At 41.5% G+C, this 22,664-nt stretch overlaps 1 protein-coding gene across 1 annotated transcript; it reads left to right on the forward strand.

Moving 5' to 3' along the window:
• Window positions 1–230: 230 nt before the first annotated feature.
• On the forward strand, window positions 231–21,175 carry OPRK1 (opioid receptor kappa 1). The gene is made up of 4 exons (XM_081013538.1): window positions 231–782; window positions 1,459–1,777; window positions 14,502–14,854; window positions 19,286–21,175. Exons 2-4 carry the CDS (start codon window positions 1,515–1,517, stop codon window positions 19,816–19,818), a joined length of 1,149 nt encoding a protein of 382 aa, XP_080869664.1. The 5' UTR covers window positions 231–782; window positions 1,459–1,514; the 3' UTR covers window positions 19,819–21,175.
• The last annotated feature ends 1,489 nt before the right edge of the window (window positions 21,176–22,664 follow it).

Raw genomic sequence — 22,664 nt, forward strand, 5'->3', positions numbered from 1 at the left:
TCTTCTTCTTTTTACAAATCTACTTGCAATACAATGTGAATAAATGACAAAATCATTATCCAATATAAATGGAGTTGTCGGCTGTAGATCCATAATGCATCTAAATGATATGCAATGTATCTAACATATTCTAATGCGCTTCTGTTTTATCCTTTCTGCAGCATCATAGGAGAGAGCATTCTCTGCCCCCTTCTTTGTATGGATTTAATGAAACAGGGGACACAATGTGAGAACAATCCTGAATGCATTCAACATGTATCAAGTGGGCAGTCAGATCTGCTTTATCACAAATGTTATTTCTGCTGTCTTTTATATAATTAACACAGAGGAAATATGATTGCTTAAGCATTTTAAAACCTGGGGAAAGGCTGGGATAGGGTGGGACAGCAACTTGTAAGGTGGTATTTAAAAAATCTCCTAGGTGCTGCAGGACTGGCTGCCTTATTCTTCCCAAGTGGTGTTTAGAGAAAAGTCATGTGAGCTTGGAGGAGAATGTGTGCAAGGACTGCCGGCATATACTGAGCTGTGTAGTGGGAGACAGAGTGTGAGTGAGAGACTGCTTGTACAAAGGTAAAGTGCAGGCTGCAGTTACAGCTTCTGCAGTCTTGGAGCTAATACTTGTGATCTGTCTTGGCATCCTGGCTATCCTTCATTCCCAGGGCGTGTGAACTCTCCAGATTCCCAAGATAACAGTCACCGAGAGAGAAAAGGAGAGGATGCTTTTCAAATTCTGAAAATATCTCCTGGGAGATCCCACTGCTTTCATTGAATTTTACAAAAAGGTAATGTACTTTTTGTTCTGTTTCTCTCATTTTATTTATGATTTTTATTTTATTGAAATGCATTCTGTACCCTCTACCTGTTTTGAGAAAACTGGCTGTACTTTAAAAGGAAATAGATCCCCTTTTAATTTTACCTAAGAGGAAAGAATCCCTTGTCTGGATATGCAAAAAATTACTGATGAAATGAGAGCAAACTGAAATGTATCTCGGGTCCTGAGCCAACGATGCAGTGTACCTCAATCTAAGAGGGGTTAAAACTTATCTGGAAAACTCATCAAGTTTTTGGTGCTACCTAGTATTTTAAAAGTCCAAAGGAGTTTCAAACACTTCAATGATTTTGAATCTCTTCTCTAACCTAGTATCTGAAGTATGTGGGGTCTATCAAGTTTTCTCTCGTTGCTTTCTAGAGGACTAAATGAGTTCAATTCAAAAGCACTTTGGTGCAGTAGGGAACCTGGATTAGTTTATTACTTTGCTAGGTAGTGGTGTTCTTGAGTCCAGGTTTTTATGAACGTCCTCTGCCACTTCATGCTTTCCTTTTCCCAATACTGTTCTTTCCTTTTATGTTAAAAACAATGTTTAAGAAGGAGTTCAGGACTGTTCCAATGACACCTTTATCATCTTTAGTGATGTCTCTATTAATTGCACTCTTTTAATTTCACTCTTCTCTTTCCAGTGTATTCATCTGCTCCTGTCTCCTCTTCTCTACCTGGGCTGGAGGTGAAACCCTCCATGGAATCCCCAGTGTATATTTTTCGTGATGAGCTGGGCCCTACCTGCTCCCCAGGACCTTGCCCACTACCTAGCAGCAGTAGCAGCAGCTGGCTTGTGGACTGGGCAGAATATGGCAACAATAGTAGTGGCGCTTATGAGGACTTACAGCAGAATGACACCAACATCTCCCCGGCTATTCCCATAATCATCACTGCAGTCTACTCCATGGTCTTTGTGGTGGGCTTGGTTGGCAACTCTTTGGTCATGTTTGTCATCATAAGGTAAGAGGTATGAAGGAGGATTTTGGTGGGTCTTTTAACTGTCATTGTTGGGGGAAAGCTAAAGGGAACTAAGGGAAAATAGCTTAGTGGTAGGTAGAGCATCTACTTTGCATGCAGAAGACCCCAGGTTCAGTTCCCAGCAACTCCAGATAGGACCGGGGAGACTTCACACTGGATCCATTGAGAGCAGCTGTCAGTTAGCATAGACAATACTGCGCTAGGTGGATCAATGGTCTGCCATGTTATAATGTTTCATGTAAGGGGGAAAGCTCTCTGTTTCTTGATGGTTTGTGTCCCTTGGGCTGCTTGAGTTCTAGGATGCTTCCTTACTGAGGGCTATTTGAGAGCCAGGACCAAACTACAAATGCTGGATCAGTGCTTGCAAATGGCAGGGTGGGTGGGATGGCAGAAACCCCTCATTTATGTGGCATTACTAATTCGAGATAGTTTCCCTCACAGTTTACTGTGCTAACCCAACAAAGGGGGAAACTGCTTTGTGGACACTGATGTGACTGTTTTAAGTTTGAGTCAGAGACTGTCTTCATTTGGTTGTAAGAATAAAAGTGAAAACTGAAGCAGAACATGGGCTTGAAAATTAAAAGTCTGAGAGAGTCAGTGCTGGAAAGCACTGTGGAAATATGTGAGCAGAGCTCCCTCCAGGGATAAGACACAGTTAATGTGGTCTATATTATTGCTAACATTATATAATACACATACACTTCAACTGCTAGTAGATCTAGTATTTATAATATTTTCCTTTTTTGTTTTTCAAATGAAACAGTGTCATTATTTATTATTATTTTTTAATCTATATAGAAGTTTTGTTACTCTCCCTCCGACCCCCCATCAGATGTCTCAACAGTATAACATGGGTATATTTGGAAGAAAAGATTCCCCCACCAGGCCTAACAGAGCCCTTTTTTACCCCCACTCTCTGCACGTGAGTAGATGTGCAGGCAGCACAAAATGCCATTGAGGTAAATGTGAGGTCACTGTAGCTCTATCCAAGCATCCTTTCTCATCCCGTGAAGAAGGGAGAGCAAGGGTGTGCTAGCTACATAACCTTCCTAATGGTCTGACTCCAAAGGTTGGGTTCTGAACTTCTACAGCAGGGAGGCCACTCAACAGGCAAGGGCTCTGCCTCCTATGATGGGAAATGTTTGAGGGAGGACACCTGACTGGGGTTTCTGAGTTTCCCACCCAGTCCTCTCTCTAGGTTCGATACAAATTGCTTATGCACCAAGGCATGAGTAGCTTGTGCTGAGTGGAGGGAAGGAGTAGAAGAGAACATGTGTGGTGAATGATGTCCCATTCACGCTACTGGCCCATGCCTGGTGAGGGGATAGGTATTCTGTTGAGCTTGTGGGAATCATTCATATATGAACACTGCACTCAGAGGATGGGGTTGTGGAGGGTGGGGAAATGCACACACAGACTCTCTCTCACTCTCTCTCTCTCTCTTGTGTGTGTATGAGAGAGAGAGAGAGAGAGAGAGAGAGAGAGAGAGAGAGATGCAACTGATTTCAATACTCTGAAAATGAATAGCATGAACTATCATATAAGTGCACATAAAATTGCAGATCTTTTTTTTACAGGATACTTGATGGATGTTTTTTGGTGGGGGGGATAGATACACTACAGGTAATCTTGGATCAATTTTCTTCACTGCTCTTTTTTTTCTTTCAAACATCTGCTGTGAGCCTTGATTGTGATTGAAGCCCTGGTGCTGTAGAAGTGGGATTAATCTTGCAACACATGCCACTTCCCTGATCGAAAATGCCCTCCCCCAAAGCTAATGGTAGCTGTAATATGAAAAGAAAAATGCAGGCAGCATACAATTAACTGAATTGCCCCCCAGCAGAGCTAAAAGGAGCTTCAGGATGGGGAAAATTGAGATGGAGACAATGATGTTAGGAGTGGAATATCTTAAATATCTTTTCTCCCAGCACTGCTTCTCAAATCAAAACTAGAGTTTTCAATAGCTTTCTTAAATTTACCATCCAGAGAGAGTTGGTAGCAGATCTCCCAGTCATTTATCTTTGGGCCATCTGCTTTTTCACTATCTTTTTTCAAAAAATATTTTACCAGTTTTGGAAGCCGTCAGTTTTCTGTACTAAATTTCTGGTGTGCTTCATACTGTGATCAAAATCATTGGCAGCATCCTTTCCAGCTGCTCAAATCCCACAGTTTGGAATGTTTGGTGCTAAATCATGTTGGGTTTTTTTTTTGGGGGGGGGGGGGGGCTAATCAGTGCTCAGCAAGCCAGACAGGTAAAAAGGGGGTGGAGAAAACAAAGCAAAAAATATAAACAGTGAACAATACTGAATAATAAATTTAAGCAGACACCTGCACAACATTAACAATTCATTGCCGTCCTCCAGAGGAAGTGCTTCCAAATCAGCACAATAAATGGATGTTTTAGTGGGAAAATGTGTATTTCACAAAATTTATGTGAGGGGAAACACTGGATCTTATAAACTTCTAAATTATACAAACAATTTCTAATGCGTTTTAAATGAGGAGTGTGAGATAGAGAAGCTTTCTTTGTGCCTGTGTGGAAGGGGGCATTATAAACTGAGTTTCTCTGTATTCATATGGGAGCAGGTGTCTCTATGAAAAGGTATACATTTCTGTTTGTTTGCGGAAAGAATGATTGTGTGCAACAGAAAAATGATTTTCCAGGTGCCTAATTACTTTGACTGGCTACAACTCTATATACACTGACATGGGAACAGATCCTACTGAGCGCAATGGGGCTTCCTTCTCTGGAGTAACTTGTGTAGGATCTCACTTCTAATTACTGAAGTCCTTGAAATGGTGCTTAGCATGATGGCTAAGTTAGTTCACTTCCTTCAGTGTTTCTTTCCTTTCCTTTTTCTTTCTTTGAATGGGTTTTGTGTCATGTCTTCACTAACGGCTTTTCAGAGTTCCCCATCTGAAAAATGGGCAAATGCTTTCTGAAAATTCTTCTAAACATGTAGCATCTTAATAATATGCTGCAGATATATGTGTTAGGCATGCACCTTGACATGTAGCCTGGATTTACCTCATTGAGTCCTTGTTTTGTGCTTGTGATGCAGTCAGGGTCCGGAGTGTGTAATCTCTGTCCGCCTAGTATAATGTCAGGAGACCTAAGAGCACCTAGGGTAACAACTGTACACCTTAGGTGAACATACAGTTTCTGTGGGCTCAGCTCCTTTTCTCTAGGTTCCTAAGCCTTGTTCCTAACTGGATTCTATTTCTTGAGCATTTCCTCTTTTCTAAACAGCTGTCTCTTAATGTCGCTTCCCTCCTCCTGTCATAAATTTCGGGAGTTTGTATATAGGTCTTACTGTACTATTTTCGGTAACTGAACCCAACTGGATCTCTGCGGGGCTAGAGACTCAATTTCTATAGGAAACAAGTCTGGGTTTAAAATAAAATGGCACTTTTCTAATGCCTTTTCTAACTTTAGAAATACAATGCATTTTCTAACTCTGGAAATCATACGTGCAAGAAAAGTGTTATTTTAACATATTTTTGTCACAGTAGGATGTTCACTGGAAATGTTGCAGGCCTTTTTTTTTTTTTTTTTGTAAGGAGAGGGAATGGGCACTAATTTCATCATCTAATGGAAACAGAACTTCAGCCTTTTGGATTTGCCACTGTGATGCCATTGTCAACTAGTAATGGCTCCCATAAGAATGATGTGACTCCAGCAGTAATTCTGGAGTCACTCCCTCAATGTACTGATGCCCATTGCCCCAGGATGCCAGTTAAATGGAAGAGCAGATGACTGTCATCAGACTCCAAATTAGCCACTTTCCCTAATTATCTAACAAGCCTCCAGTGATTTGAGTAATTTTCTGCGTTAAAAAATGGTCTTTACAAGAAACATTTTTGAAGATCTTGCAGTATGGATACAATCCCAATGAGAGGGGAGGAAAAATATACTTCTGTTTCTCTGCCGCTTCTGCCTAAATTTCTGCTGGAAAAATATCAATACAGGGTTCCACACTCGCAATCACCAGCGGAGTTTGCATGGGATTGGGCTATTAGAATGCCCATTTCATCTAGAAGAATGTATTAAATATATAGGGAAAATACACTTCTACCACACTGTGTGTGTAGTAGTGTTAAACAACCGTTAAAGAAACTAACGAGGATTAAGAGATCTTCCATACGATTCCTTATTGCAGGTGTCCTCCAGAAGTTTTAGACTACAACTCCAGCATCCCTGACCTCTGGCCATGTTGAGTGGGGCTGAGTAGAATTTTAGTTCAAAATATCAAGAGGACACTGCTTGGTTATCCATGCCTCATGGTATAACAATCTGCACAGGGTTCTAACTTTTTATTAACTCAAAAGAGTAATATAACCCTGCCTATTAACATTTACATATGGATATGTAGAAGAGCTATGTTTTTCAAACAGAAGCACTAATACAAAGTATGTCTGAAATGATACACAACAATACCCACCACAGGCAACACTTGGATTGGTCTAATCCAGCCTGACTGGTCAAATCCATATAGTCTAATTCATATGTTCTAGTGCATATAAAAGGTAATATGGAATGCCTCAGTACTTTTTAAAAAGAAATTTATATCCCATCTTTCTACATCACTAGTGGCACTAAGGCAGCTAACAAAAGCATTTTTTAAAAAAAACAAAACTAGCCTTAAAATAATAAAACGATTCAATGCAAGGAAGTTTCGCAGATATGTATTTCTGTTCGATTTCAAGGAACAGGAAAACTAGGCAGATAGTCCTCAGTGTATGGGGGCTTGTCCACACTCGCTTGTCCCTTGCCTAGAAAGCATGGATCGGAGTGGGTTGTCCACTTCTCTTGTTCTTTCTATGCATGGATCCGAGAGATTTTGCCCTTGCCACACCACTTTCCCTGGGGAAACCCACTCTTTGGCAATAAATCAGAGCAAATGTCAATATGGAGAAAATATGAATTGCTGTTTGTTCTAGTGGAATACTAAAGAGCTCTTTCCCCTAGGAGAAAGCAGCGGGACAAGAGGGAGTGTAGAAAGGCTGAATGTCAGGTTAAAAGCCTGCCACAACAGTTTTAAGATGATGGCAGGATTCTTGAGAAGCCATGACTGCCAGAGGGGTATAAGAGTGGTTTAATGGTATGGCATGGATGTAGGCTATTACATCCTCACATACACCTGCTGTCAAACAAAGGTCCCTCATCCCCATTCTATCTATGTTTTGGGCACAAACCGGCTAAATGTATGCAGTTTGTGAGCTGGAACCCAGCGTGATTCATGGGGAGAGGTTACGTGTGTTCACCAGGGTTCCTCCACACAGACATTCCTTCTTCTGTCCATGTGATGTTAACTGCATAGAGGCTAATGACTAAAGGAGCCTATAGAAGTAGGGGCACCAAATTTTGGGTGCTTAGTTGGGTGACTTGGCTCTGGACAGTGGGAAGGATGCACCTCCCCTTCTCCCATTCTCTCTAGGGTCCCTATCTTTGGGATTCATACCCAAGCCCTACTTGGTGGACAGCAGGGGACATACTGTCTCACATCTTTGGGCTTTCCTATGTGTAGATATCGGCAGAACTCTGGCTGCCACTGGCCCCTCTCTCCTAACAAGTCTCCTAATTAACATCTAGGAAATGAAATACAGTACCTGACAAGACATCATCACATCCAACATTTACCAGCACTCTCCCGGCAGCAGGAGTTAAAGTGAAGCATGGGTGGGGAACATGCTGCTGTCCCATCATATGTTTCTCTAGTTAGTTGTTCCCAGGAAACATAAGATAATGGCTGCCAGCTTTCCTCCTCATAACATCTAGTTAGGTCCTCAGAAGAGACCATTCAAAGATCAATATTCTTTCTGGAGTTCTCATTAAGAAAGAAGTTCCTTGTACCTGAGATTAAAGAGTAGAGTCAATATCCATTTTTTTCCCTTGCTGCATCTTTGAGCCTTAATTTGGCAATGCAAGAATTAGAGCTCACTTATTAAGTCAATACTTATCCATAGCGCTTTGTGTTGGATTAGATGTTGGGGCTGGTGTTAATGAAAAAAACAAACCATAACCTATCACATCAGCTCCTATTGCCTGAAGCAACCAAACAGAAGAAGAAACGGCATGACTGGAATGCAAAAGTACATTTCTTTTGAACTGTTGTATTGTATTGTATTGTAGGAATGGGACAATATGTCCATTTTGGTTCCTCATTTGTCCAGTCTTAAGGTCAGTTCCCCACATTTCCACATCAGATTGCAATTTTTTTTAAAGGTTCCCATGTAAATTTATCAGCATTTTCCTGCACATTTCTCCTAGTACACACACACACACACACACACACACACACACACAGTTTCCCAAAATATACACGTTTGTAAAGAAATTTCCCTAATATAAGGCATATGGTATGTTATTTTCACCAACACATGCATATTTATATGCACGCTTCTTTGAGTTTTGTACACATTTGTTCACTTGAGAACTTTCATTGCAAAATTTGTTTGTTTTTTTTAAAGATATTTATTAAGATTTTCAAAATATTACAAAATGAAAAAAGAAAAAAGAAAAATACAAAATAAAAGTAGTTAAAAACAATTCAATCTTTCCGTTACTTATCTTTCATTTGCTTGTTTCCCGGACCTCCTCGCACCTCCCTTTTTTGTATTCCAATTCAATTTGTTAGTTCAGCAAATCCTTCCCCTCTTTGTTTATCCTAGTCTTTAATCTTAAAATATTGTAACATTAAATTTTTACCTATTAATAATCCATTTTTCATATTCCCTTATAATATTACAGCTAAAAACCAGTTAATTTCTATCCAACATCATTCTAACATTCATTAATTTTGCAGTATTTCTGTAAATAGTCTTTTCCCATTCTTTCTTTCACCAATTAATCATCCACTTTTACTTTATTTAATCTTATCTCTCTTAAAACTTATATATCTAAGCTTATTCTTAAAACGTTTCCCCTAGGGTCAGAAAAAATTCCATTCCATGATTTTCCCATCTCTCATTAAAAGATAAAAAAACAAAACAAATTATAATATATACATTTTAAATTCCCAATTTTCTTTCACCAACTCCCCTCCCCGGTTTCGGCCCCTAGCGATAGTTCCATCAATCTTGGAAAACCATCAACCCGGAGATCTTAAGTCCGAGGCTCTTAAATCTCTTTCATGTCCCCTCTGCCAGTCTTTTTGGTATTCTTTGGTGTTAAAGAACAGATCTCGGTGAAGCTCCAACCCGTCGGTAGTCATATTCCTTCTTAGCAGGTATGCCAGACTTCCGTAGTTAAAAGTAGGGCCTATAGGATATTCCAAATCTTGTTTCACACTCCTTTCAAATCCAAAGGCCCTAAAAACTCCAACCTCCGCCTGACTTTTGTGTCCCAAAAGTCATTTGATCTCCACATAGGGTGATCTCTCCATCTTTCATTTTCCAAACCAAGCCGGGCTTCCATCTCCAAAAACTGGCTCCTCCTAGTTGCCATCATGTAAGGCCTCAAGTTATAGTCCACCATTTGTCTCTGTAGGGTTATGGCTCCCCCTTGCATCACTTTAATCACAACAGATTCCTCCTTCTCAGATTCTTCAATTTGTTCAGTTAGAAAAAATTCTTGTGCCGGATTCTTGTCAACTTCTTTACTAATGCCCACTTTTGTTCCCAAGGTTACAACATTGGTAGCCATAACATTTATCTGGTCTTGCAGCTTTCCCAACAAATAAAATGTTCTATTCAATTGACACTCGACTTCCTTCCCGACCGCCATCCTTAAGAAGTCCAAGGTCAAAACTAGTTTCTCAAAACTTTTATCTTAAGCAATTTCCCAGCTGCATCCTTACAACAATATCACAGAGCTCCCTCTAGAGGGATACAAGTTCCTTTTATCACTTCCAGCACAGTCCCAAAGGTCCCAAACGTAAGGTTGTAACAATTCCTTCCTTCTTTTTGAATACTGAAACGGACAGTAGAAACAAAGTCCTTCTTTTATATCTTAATAGCTAGCTTGTATCTTGACAGCTAACTTGACAGCTGTCAGATTTATCCGTCAACGGGCTCTCACAGACCACTCCCGGTTTTAGGGAAATGGCGCTTCAGTTCCCAAATTTTAACCCTCACCTGCAGGCTTCCCTGCTTCTAAGAAGATATTGATAGTAGTTTCAATCAGTGGAGTTTAGATCCTTTACGTAAGACTTTCCACGACCTTAGTTAACAAGTTCTTTGCTTCAGTTTATTTACAGAAAGGGGAGGTGGACTTCCTGTTTAGACCTTCCCCGATCGGTGCCAATTTAAAAATACTTTAAAAGCCCAATTTCCGTTCTACTCACGGGTTGTTGTTTAAAATCCAATTGTCCACAAGAAAAAGTCAGCGCTCTCCAGCAACGGCTATGCGGCTTCGCTCCGCGAAAAAAGCAGTTGACTCACAGCACCGCGCCACTCACCCCGCTCCACTCTGAAGCCCGTAAACGGGTCTCCTTGCGAGTTGGGGGGGTGCAAAGGGTGCCCGCCGAGTCCCACGTTCATAGGCTTCACCCGCCTATGAGTTCTGTAGGGTCCCCGCTTCGCCGTAGCGGTATAGACCCAATTTCCGCGGAGCTAGTCCCTCCAGATCGGAAGGAGTCTGCCATTAGCTGATGGCGCTAACCCGGAAGTCCTTTCATTGCAAAATTTGAATGGGTGAGACTTGGGAAATCTGTTTGTGTTTTGGTTTGCATATTGTTTTGGAAAGTGAGAATTAAGTAAGGATGCTCTTAAATGTGAACTGAATCAAATTTCTCTCCCATCCCTCCCTATGACCAAAAAAACAAAAACAAAAAACAAAAAAAAAGTGAGATGCTGCATTCAGTAATTTGTCTGTCATCAAAAGCTCCTAAGAAAGCTTTGTGGTGGGATAGATGGGAGATCACCTCTGGATTAGAAACTGGTTTAAAACAGGTAATAAACTTTTCCTGCTTAACCATTTCTTGTCATTGGTAGCAGCAGGTGACATGATTGGACAGTGCCGCTCAACTGACCTCCAGCTAGTTATGTCATTTCTGCTTATTGGGAGGTAGAGTAGTAGTAGTGAGGCAGTGGTGAGGTTGGCACAGTGCAAACATACTTACACAGTTAATCCAGTGTTCTTCCTGGTGAGTTTGCACTATGCCAACCTTGCCTCCCCTCTTCCCTCTATTGCCCAGTAAGCAGCAGTGGTGCAGCTGGCTGAAGGTCAGGTAGGTGTTGCAGCCACAGTACCCACTACTGGTCATAAGCTTCAGTCGCAAGTGAATGAAATCCTTTAATTTTCCAGTTTGCAAGTCCTTTGGGTTTCTTGGGCAAATGCTTGGCTGCCTCTTTTAAAGATGTTCTTTTATGAACAGTCATTTAGTAGTATGTTTTCCAGATGTTGACTTAAAGGCTAATTTGAGTGAGCAATTGCAGTCCTTAAACATTAGTGTTAATCATAGCAACATTTAATATATACAGTAGTTTTAATCAAGGCAAACAGCTGCAATTTGCAACCCTGATTATCTGTGAAAACTGCATATATATGACTGCAGATTTCGTGCAGATTGTTGTTGCCAGCTACTGCATAATACCATCTGCAGACTAGCAATACAAATTTTAAGAATACAGCTGCAAAGAGATCATAGAAGCCTAATGGAAATCAATGGGGGAAGTAAGTTGTGACTTATTCAAGTATTGCTACTTTAACAAAATTCAAATGTAGCCATTTTTCATAGAGGTGGTGACAGTGTAATTGCACATGTTTCAACTAGTACAAGTGGAATGAAAGAGTTTAACACTGAAATGCTACTCTAAATTATGCTTGCCAAATGACACAGGATAAGCTTGCAACTAAATCCTCGACCCAACTATGACTTCAAATAACAATAGGGTAGTAAAGTTACAACAGCGTAGCAATTTTGTTACACCATCACAACCTTAAGTCACTGTTTCTGCTATGTTAATGTATAACTAGTAACTACAATGGTGTGTGTGTCCATATGTAAACATGTCTGTGCCTCAGGGCCCAAAATATTTTGAACTCTGTAGATAAATTGTCTAAAATATAGAAGATCAGAAGCAAGAGTGTGGGGACTCTTTGCAGCTAACAGGCAAATTCCTGGGCTCTCCCCTCTCCCTCACCGGTGGGCAACTTTGATTTGTGGACAGGGCTGGCCAGGTGCCATTCACTTGATGTCACCACGATGTTAGGAGAACCATTTCTCCTTTGTAGCATGGCTTGAGTTCAAGCTGTGCTGCAATGTAAGAGCCAAGTGGGGCTTTGAAGTTACTGCAAATTCACCAGTGGAGGCAATCTGTAACCTGGGTTGGTACTGAAGTTATAACGTCTGAATTGGTCAAAAATTCATTTTTGTTCTAGAGTCTTAGAAGGGACATGGCTATGAGGGCATGGCTTGGGGATTGTCCTGAAGAGTGCCTGAATTTCATAATTCACCACTTGACCAGTACTAGGAAAAGCCCTACATTTGTATACATTCACAGTGATTATCATGCTACTGTTTGCATGTGTGACATTTTGTAATATAACCAGCTGGCAATATTCAGCTATTCAGTCCATTAAGTATTTTGTCTTACGGCAGTACAGTAGTGCTGAATGTTGCTAAAGGCTGACAGATCAATGGCAACCACTCACTTGGCAAAAGACACAACTAAGGTTCCTGAAAAGAATGGAAACACTAGGGGTGTTACTTGTTATCCGCTGAAAAAATTATATCCTCATTTAGTTGTTGTTGGATCTTATTTCATGAAAATAAATCTAGCAACTTTATGATGGCTTGACTAATTTGCATAATCTAATTAAAATTGCTCATGAATTTAGTTCTGCTGCTGGCAAGTAAAATTTAATTGCTAACACAGCATTGCAGCAATAAATCAGTTAAAGGGTGAAATAAAATATATAGACTACAAGCCTTGGCAAATGCTAGTATTTCTGTCTGTAAACAGTAGCCTACTGAAAACTGCTCCAAGTTTTCTTTTGGAAAAAAAAAAAAGGAAAAATGTAAAAAGTGGGCTTGCAGAAGATGTGAAATGTCGCCTGAAAAATCCAGATAAATCTGTCTTTGCCCTCCTGCAATTGCTCCCACAGCTACTATTTTCTTCCCTTGAATTTTTCTCCAGTACTATTTTATTCTCTCTTGCTGCATGATACTTACACCCAAAGGAGAAATTAGCATAAAGCCAACAATCAATACAACAATTTACACATTGGAAGAAACACACACAGAAGAATGCAAAACTGTAATTAAGCAATACAACACCCTTGCTTTTCTTAGAAGGGTTCATTCTCCACCCACTCCCAGATTCTAACTAAACAATTGACTTAATGCCTTTGTCTCAAGGCTAAAATATGGCAATGTAGGCACTCACATATGACTATATAGCATCATCTCTGAGGGAAAATAAAGAAGCATTGTCCTTATTCAGGGGGGTAAGTAGGAAAGGGAAAACAGGAACATGTATTTCTTATGCAGTGCTGAACCAAACAATGAAACTGCTTCTGGGAACATTGCCCAGTTGCATTGGAAATGCAGTGCTCTGTTTCTTTCTCAGAGATCAGTGATGGGAAAACTGTGGCCCACTAGATGTTGTTGGACTCTAGCTCCCATCAACCCCAGCTAGCATGGCCATTGGGTTACAATGGGAACAGGGCCAGACCTACCATTAGGTAAAATGAGGCAGTTGCCTCAGGCAGCAGATACTTGGTGGGTTGGGGATGGGGATGAATAATCAGAAGATAGAACTGTGTGTGTGCCTGCCCTTCACACACTATCTTGCTTTCTTCCATTGTGGTAAAGTACCCCATAAGTGTATGAATAAATAAATAAATAAATAAATAAATAAATAAATAAATAAATGTTTTAATTGAAAGGTTTCTGAACATACAAATAACAAATATCAAAACAAAACAGACTCACAGTACATTGGCTGCAATAGTGTTCATTATGAAATCCAGTATATTAACTTATAGTCTTCCTATAGGTTGCCATGAGTTGATGGAGGAATCATAGGATCTTTTGCCCAGTGTGGGGCTTGAACCCACGACCTTGAGATTAGGAGTCTCATGCTCTACCAACTGAGCTATATAAGTAAACTGTTAACATATGAAACCAAACAAAACAAAGGGTTATATATTTTTAACCTTCATAGCCTTCAGTTTTCCTGTTAACTTTTCAGCTAAAGCAATTTGCCAAATGGTTGTGCATCACTTGGATAATGTTAATCCTAGAGTGGTTTCTCAGTTTCTCAGTGACAAGCCACCACCATTGAAAATATAACTAAGTCCTTGTAAGGGAATTCCAGCAGTTTAATTATAAAACATGGGCAACAAAGTTAGCCGAGAAGTACATTGCTTACATCCCACTATTTTACTGACACCATAGTGTTCAACTGCCAATCCAGCCTGCTTTTGTAGATGGAATTGTGGTATTCGAAGCTGCAATTTTGTCCTTTGCCTCAAGCAGCAAAATGTCTTGGCCTAGCCCAGAGTGGGAGTGAAGTCCAACATCTGGAGAACCAAAGGGTCTAATCCTAATAGGGAAACATTTTCACCCCTGTTAGTGCACCATCATCACATACACAAAAGTAACTTAAAGGGGGGGAGTACTTTGGGTGTCTGGGAAACCTTCAGTGAAAAGTGCCCCCCGATTTAAATTCACGTCAAAGTTAAATGTTTCTTTCAGAGCATTCTCAAAACTAAACTGACTTATAGGATGACATAATGAAAATTCTTCTTGTTTTGCAGGTACACAAAGATGAAGACAGCAACCAATATCTACATTTTTAATCTGGCCCTAGCAGATGCCCTAGTAACCACCACAATGCCTTTCCAAAGTACTGAGTACTTAATGAACTCGTGGCCATTTGGGGATGTGCTGTGTAAAATAGTCATTTCCATTGACTACTATAACATGTTTACCAGCATATTCACGCTGACCATGATGAGTGTTGATCGATACATTGCTGTGTGTCACCCGGTGAAGGCTCTAGACTTCCGTACTCCCCTGAAGGCAAAGATCATCAACATATGTATCTGGCTCTTATCTTCATCAGTTGGCATATCAGCCATCGTCCTCGGAGGTACCAAAGTCAGGGAAGGTGAGTGTGGGCTCTGTTCTTTGCCGGTGATTTGTTCCTGCTCAATAATAAACTTTTTAAAAAAGCATAGAGGCAGTGGCGTAGCGTGGGTTGTCAGCACCCGGGGCAAGGCAAGTAATTTGCGCCCCCTAACCCGTGGATTTTGCGCCCACTAACCCGTGGATTTTGCGCCCACTAACCCGTGGAGCGTGGCCCCCCAGATGTTGCGCCCGGTGTGGCCGGCCCAGCCTGCACCCCCCACGCTACGCCACTGTAGCACAGAACACCATCCCTAATCCTGCAACTGCAAAAAGTTCTGCAACACAGCACAACAGACCGTGCAAAAGGATCGTTGTTGATGCTTTTATTTAAAAAATGTAAACAACAGCCATCTTTATTTACACTATGAGCTAACTGTCTGAGATGGGTAAAACCAATCCCAAAGGGCCCTTACAAACAGTAGATTATGCTACATTTTCCTTGTTTAAATCCACAATGTTTTGGTTTTTTTAAATGCACTCTACCTCCCCACCCTTATACCCTTTCCACCCAAGACGTACACCTGATGCCTTTGTCACACATTACATGCACCCAACCCCTTCCCTGCAGTCAGCTAGATTTCCCTCGCAATAAACGTGGGTACCGGAGAAGGGAAACCTGAAAAGAGGAAGTGGCTGCTTTCCTGCATTCTGCCTCAGGGTCTTACTGCCCACCCTGCTCTGTTTCGTTGCTGTGTTTGCTCAAACGGAACAAAGAGCAGGGAAAGCCCCTCCCCTCCAGGCAGAGAGAGAGAGAGAGAGAGAGAGACAGAGAGAGAGAGAGAGAGAGAGAGAGAGGCGCCCTCCACGAGTTGTCGAGCTTGGGCAACGGCTGCGCGGCCGACGGCAAGGCGCTAAGGCGCCGGCTCCCCAGGCTGCAGCGCTTGGCCAGGCGCTGTGCTTGCATGCCTGGCCGCGCCCAGCTCGCCTCAGCGCAGCGGAAAACAGAAGCAGTGGCGGAGACGACGACCCCCCACCCCAACCAAGCCTCGATTGCTTGTCCCTTCCCTCTGGACTCGCGCCCCCCCAGGTGTTGCGCCCGGTGCGGCTGGCACCCCTGGCACCCCCCACGCTACGCCACTGCATAGAGGAGACTAACACAATTAACTTTTGAATACCAGCTGCTTTTATGCACTTGGCTTGTTCTTACTAGAATCCTCAAAACTGCTCCTTTTCCTTTTTCAAAAGATGGATTTCTAGTGAACATGGTTGCAACTGCAAAATAATCTAGCCTCCAATACAGTACTCTTACTTGAAAGCTAGTATAGGTCAGTGCCTAAGAGATTAAGGTGTGATGCTGATTGTAGGGACAAAGGTAGCTGCTTTGTCCCATTAGTCCATCTAGCTACATATTGACTGAAATTATGGAGTGCTGCCGCCAGTCATTGTAGACTCTGCACTGACTGGCAGTGACTTTCCAGCATCTCAAAGGACATTCCCAGTCCCACCTGGAAATGCCAGGGATTGGAACTGGGGCTTTCTGTAAGCAAAGCAGATGTTCTGTTATGGCCCTTTCCCATTAGGAATTCACTGGTTTAAATCTTGCCTTCAGGAGCTGGACTTTGACAGTAGATGGACTTTGACAAGTTTCACTTATTAGGAAAATCTCAGCTCCTACCCCTTTAACAATATGAGAATAATACTACAATTGCTATTAATGATTGCTGAGATCACACACACACACACACACACACACACACACACATCTATGCAGTATTTTTACAAAACTGTACTACATAAATGCAAAAAATTATTCATAGTTTTTACTTTCCTGTGTGAAAGAAAAAATAGCCCACCCTGATTCATATGCAAAATTGTAACATATGTAGCAGTCTGGCAACCACACATTCTCACCAAAACGTCATCCATATGAATCAATTGCATGCAACAGAAATCTGCAAACTGGTTGAACCCCTCAAGCTGGTGGTGTATCTTTCATGGGCCCTGCAGTGATGAATGAGCTGAATGAGACCAGATCCTGAAAAGGATCCAAATGCATTGGTTCACATCTGTTAAATTATGTAGCTGGAACTTTGTGTGTGAAAAGCACAGCCACGATTGAGCCTTGTTAATATGCAGTGAATAATTATGCGATACCCATTAGATTATAATTCAGAAGCACTTAGAATGAAAAGTACATGATATTATGCTACGAAATATAATCACTATTAACCCATTGGTACTCTTATCAGGTGAGTCACTCTGCAGTGGTTGCCTGAAGTCAGTCAAACTATGTTGACATGTATGGTTTCAGGATTTGATGTTTTATAGCCCATTCATCGTAACACCTAACCATTGCACCTATCCTTCTAAAAAATTGCATGCTACTTACCTTGGGTGCTTTTGTAACCTGTGCTATATTCATACAGTCCCCAAAAGTGCAGGGGGAAAGTGAATTGCTCCTTCCCAGATTTAAAAAACTCCCCTTACACAATGCCACTGGCAGGGTTAATCCAATTAGAAGGGGTTACTATGCCAGAAAGTGTGATCATTATTTCCAAGAATTTATATCCCACTGTCCCTCCCTAAGGAGATCAGAGAAGAGTACACTAAAAACAGTAAAACAATATAAACAAGCAACAGCAAACAAGAAGACTCATAGTTTCTAATCTCAACAAATTCTGCAAAAAACAACAACCCACTATTGGTTCAATTCCCCATGTTCATGGTAGACTGTGGGAAGACAGAGGAAGCCCTGAATTTCTGAAGCAGGCCTCCACTTTGGACCTGAGTCTAAGTAGGTCTGGCCCAAAGTGGTCTGAGGAAAAGCAATCCACTTTCCAGAGGCCCAAAGAGGGATCCAAACTAAGGTCACATACACACTATACAATTAAGGCACACGCACCTAAAAAAATCCTGGGAACTGTAGTTTGTTAAAGGTGTTGAGAATTGTAGCTCTCTGAGTGGTAAACTATGGTTTCCAGGATTCTTTTTTTTTGGGGGGGGGTGCTTTAAATGCATGGTGTGTGCACAGCCTGAACTTGTCCTCCGTGTACACTTTACACTGTGTGATTTACACTAGATCCAAGGTGCAGAACCTTTCTTAGCCCAATGGCCATGTTCCCTTATTGCTAAGCTTTCAAGGGCTGCAGGCTGATTGTGGTGAGCATGGTCAGAGGCAGAAGTGGGTGGATAAATGGATGTGACTCTTTCTTTTGCACAGTAGGCTACATTCCAGCCAATACAAAAGCCTGAGATTTCTACACCCACACCCATCTCTTTATTCAGGTAAGCAAGCGACACTGTCCCACTTCACAGATACATTCCAGTCCAGTCAAGAGCACTCATGGAACAGGGGCAGTGAGGGTTGTGGCTTGTTTCTGTGATAGACTCTCTCTCTCTCTCTCTCTCTTTTTCTCCACCCCCCCCCCTCACACAGGGCTAACTACTCCATGTATAATTTTTCAGCAGCTTCCATGCTTTCAGTGTTTTTCTTGTCAATTTAATATCAGGAATGCAAAAAGCACAATTTGTGTGGAGGAGCAAAGCCTGTTAAGACCATCGGTTCAGTTGAGTGGGTTGAAGCATGATATTACTCTGTAGAATATTTGTTCTTCGGCATCATGAATTTCTCATCTCTGTAAATCATGCATTCCCACTCTCAGCTGTTCTTCCTCATTACTTACAGAACAACCCTTCTAAAAGCTACATCTCTTTCTAACCACCATAATTGAAAGAGCTCCAGTTCATTAGAGAGATACAGAATCGCCTTCAGGTAGAGACAATAAACTCTCTGTTTGAAATACATTCGTAAGGGCACATGAAAGTTCACCCTCTCAGATCAGCACTAACATCACAAAGCAAAGTTGAGCAAACTATGGAATGCACAGAGGATAAGGGACTGCAATTAGAAAGTGAAGACCCAGTTAGGAACACCTGACCCTAACAGTGCAAAGTGGAAAGTCTTGAAATCACATTAGTAACAACAACAACAACCACCACCACAACAACAACAACAACTTTATTACAGTATTTATATGTCACCCATCTGACTGGGTTGCACCAGTCACCCTGGGCAGCTCCCAACAAAATATTAAAAACAGATTAAAACACCAGCCTTTAAAAACTTCATTGAATAGTGCTGCTTTCTAAAAGACATCTGGTCTTCTAAAAGTCAAAATTTTGACATCTGAGGAAAGGGTGTTCCACAGGGTGGGCACCACTACTGAAAAGGCCCTCTGCCTGGTTCCCTGCAACCTCACTTCTCTCAGTGAGGGAACTGCCAGAAGGTCATTGGTGCTAGATCTCAGTCTCCAGGCTAAATGATGGGGGTGGAGACCCTCCTTCAGTTTTTTTTAACATTATTTTGGAATTCTCATTACATGCATACTTAAAAAAACAACAACAACCCACTGTTAAACTGTTAGTTTAATCTGTTCCTGTGTTTCCTTCTTGTTGGCTTTTTCATTTACAGACACAGGCAGTACAGAGTGCTCTTTGCAGTTCCCAGATGAAGATTATGCCTGGTGGGACACTTTTATGAAAATCTGTGTCTTTGTCTTTGCGTTTGTTATCCCAGTGCTAATCATAGTCATCTGCTATACTCTGATGATTCTGCGCTTGAAGAGTGTGCGGCTCCTCTCTGGATCTCGAGAGAAAGACCGAAACCTCCGTCGCATCACTCGACTTGTTCTTGTCGTGGTTGCAGTTTTCATTATCTGCTGGACCCCAATCCACATTTTTGTCTTGGTCGAGGCCCTTGGAGACGTGTCACACAGCACTGCGGCCATTTCCAGCTATTATTTCTGCATAGCTTTGGGCTACACCAATAGCAGTCTAAATCCCATCCTGTATGCTTTCCTGGATGAAAACTTCAAACGGTGTTTCAAAGATTTCTGCTTTCCTTTTAAGATGAAGACAGACAGACAAAGCACCAGCAGAGTCAGAAACACCGTTCAAGATCCTGCTTATTCCAGGGAGGCTGATGGTACAAACAAGCCAGTATGACTAGTCGTGGAAATGTCATCTTACTGTCCTCCTGGAAGAGAGGAATCCAATGATCTTGGACTAACTCAAATAACCACAGCAGTGTGAAATGGACAATAATAGACCTATTTGATATTGTGTAAGCTTTCTCATAGTCTGAACGGGCAATTGCTGATAATGAGGGTTTCATCAGCCATGTTTACTGATGATTAGTTTTTGGATCATATTAAGAACAGATTTTTGTACATAGCACAATATCCATTTTTGGCAAAAGACAGAAAACTTCTTCACAATGCTGATCTCTTTATAGGAAGGGAAGGGTGATATTTTCCACTTATGACTCCTTGATGCTCTTACTTAGAATCCATATGGATGCTAGCATGTGGTTTTCGGAGATTGCTGTAAAAAAATAAGGGGGGAGTAAGGATTTTTACCGTTCAAAGATCTTGTGCAAAAATCTTGTTTTACTGTACTGTGTTACAATGAACAGTCTCAATTCTAAGCCAAAATTTCCTTATATTCTTTGAGTAAGAAGCATTTTCTGATAAGTGTGTGAACCATGTAGGAAATTAAGGAATCCAGCATTCTACTGCAAACATCTGGGAGGTGCTTTGGGTTAATTTACAAAATCGTGTTTTATATTAGGAGTGAGAAACCTGTGATTCTCCAGATCCAACTCATACAATCCTTGACTATTGGCCAGGCTGGCTGGGGATTGATGGGAGTTGGTCCAACAACATCTGGGGGGACTACATGTCCCCCATCTCTGCTTTATATGATGATTACATCTAGTGCTTGATAAGCTGATCAACTGAAACTTCCAGCACTTCTACTATATGTAATTTATAGTTTTTAATCCTGAGGGAACACTATAGGATGAGCTTGTCATATAATTACTGCAAATGGGAGACTGTGTAAATTTTATTTCTTTATACAACTTATACCCCTATCTTCTAAGAAACCCAAGGTGTTAACAGGGAGGAGCCATAGCTTGGAGGTGGTGCACAAGCTTTGCAAATAGAAGACCCGCAGTTCAATCCCTGGTATCTCCAGTTAAAAGGATCAGGCTGCAGGCAGCATGTGGTTTTAAGGATCCCTTGCTGGAGCTTCTGGAAAGCTGATGCCAGGCAGAGTAGACAGCACTGCACTAAATACATAAATAGGCTGACCTGGTATTTCAGGCACTTACTTTAATAATTATACCATCAAGGTAATTAGCTTGATGTAATTAACTAATTAATTAATTGAGGTAATTAATTAATTAGCTTAAATAACCATGAAAACTATGTCAAAATTCAAAACAAGGCTGTAAATAAATCAGTCCATGATACTACTAAAGTCTGCCAAAATAAAGGTGTTTAAAAATAAATAAATAAATCATCATCATCATCATCACAACCATTATTTTAAAGATGGTAATATTGGGTTCTGGTGGCCTTTTCGGAGTTCCAGAACTGAAGCATTGTGCCCAAACATGAATGTGTAAATTAGAGGTTGCCAGCATGGCACCCATAGACACACAGAAGCCTTTCCTGGTGTCCACAGAGTACCCAGCCTTCCCCACAGTGAAACTAAGCTTGAAATCAGCATTCTGTTGTAGCCAACTGAATAGGTTGTGTGCTTTTTGTGGTGTGTGTGGTACCCACAACAGTGTGCCTGGTTCACAAACATGCCCATGGCCCCTCAAAGGTTGCTGTCCTCTGGTGTGAATCATATGTTTAAAAAGTAAGACACCGGCTTCATCTTAGCATACAATGAGCTGTCATGCCTGCTCACTTTGCTCACCAACTCCTCCCCTCACAGCTTGGCCAAACCATTTGCCTTCTTACTTCACAGATTGCCCAAACTGTGCACCCCCTCCCCTTACAGATCGCCCAAACAACAGCCCAGGTGAGCTTTAGAGGAACAGGCAGGACAGTCTGCTGCTGCTTCATTCCATGGCCTTTGACAGTGCTGAGGCAGCAGCATTGTGAGGTACACAATGGCAGCAGGGCCGGACAGTTGCTGGGGAGCTGACGCCTGTCCTGCCTGTCCCTCTGCAGCTCGCATGGGCTCTGCTCCACCTACTTGCTTGTTTGCTGCGCCTGTCTGCCTGGGCCACCCACCTGCTGTTTTGTCATCATGCTGTAGTTCCTTTGGCCCCCTGTTGATGGCCACATGAACTGCAGTGTGATGATATTCTTACAATTTTATTATATACAGTACTCAGATTTATTGTGTCCTTCAGCTACAGGCTCTGATACCAGAGGACACCTGGGTATTGATTACAGGAACCAATGAGACTGCTTCTCATTGCAGTGCACTCTAATTATTCTAAAATCGCCTTCTCCACTCTGCCCTGCTGGCTACAGCTAATGAGAGTTATAGTCCAAAACAGGAAGGTATCAGGTTGGAGAAGGCTGCTCTAGGAGCCTTCCCAGTGTCATCGTCATCCCACCCTACTTGTTCTATTTCACCATTAAATTTCTAAATTGACATGCAGCAATGCCACAAAAAATGTTTCAACCAAAATATACTGTATAAATGTGTATAATTTATTCTAGCTAGGCTTTTTGCCAGTAACATAATTGTGGACTGTTTGCATATGTCTGTCTGCAATGCAAGCTTTCTTGATCTGCAAGATCACTGCATGGTCCCTGACTCTTGTATTTGTGTCTGTCTACCACAAAAAGTGCTTCAGTGTGGTTTTCTTTTACTTTCTTTTTTTAAAATTACAAATATAGTAACATATATATTCTGCATCATGATGATTAGTCCTTTTTTTGTTCAAAACCCCCCAAATATATCTGCCTACTGATTGTGAGAGTGACACAGTATGCTTTTCACTAATATGGAATTCTTGAGAAAGACTATCAATCATCTAGAGC

The sequence above is a fragment of the Podarcis pityusensis genome, assembly GCF_964106645.2.
Source record: "Podarcis pityusensis genome assembly, chromosome: 7".
Classification (NCBI taxonomy): Eukaryota; Metazoa; Chordata; class Lepidosauria; order Squamata; family Lacertidae; genus Podarcis; species Podarcis pityusensis.

What these genes read in the sequence shown, in the direction of transcription:
- OPRK1 (XM_081013538.1), top strand. Translation starts at nt 1,515, where the DNA reads ATGGAATCCCCAGTGTATATTTTTCGTGATGAGCTGGGCCCTACCTGC. An exon ending in GTCATGTTTGTCATCATAAG is followed by an intron (nt 1,778 to 14,501) that starts GTAAGAGGTATG and finishes CTTGTTTTGCAG; the next exon opens with GTACACAAAGATGAAGACAG. An exon ending in AGGTACCAAAGTCAGGGAAG is followed by an intron (nt 14,855 to 19,285) that starts GTGAGTGTGGGC and finishes TTTCATTTACAG; the next exon opens with ACACAGGCAGTACAGAGTGC.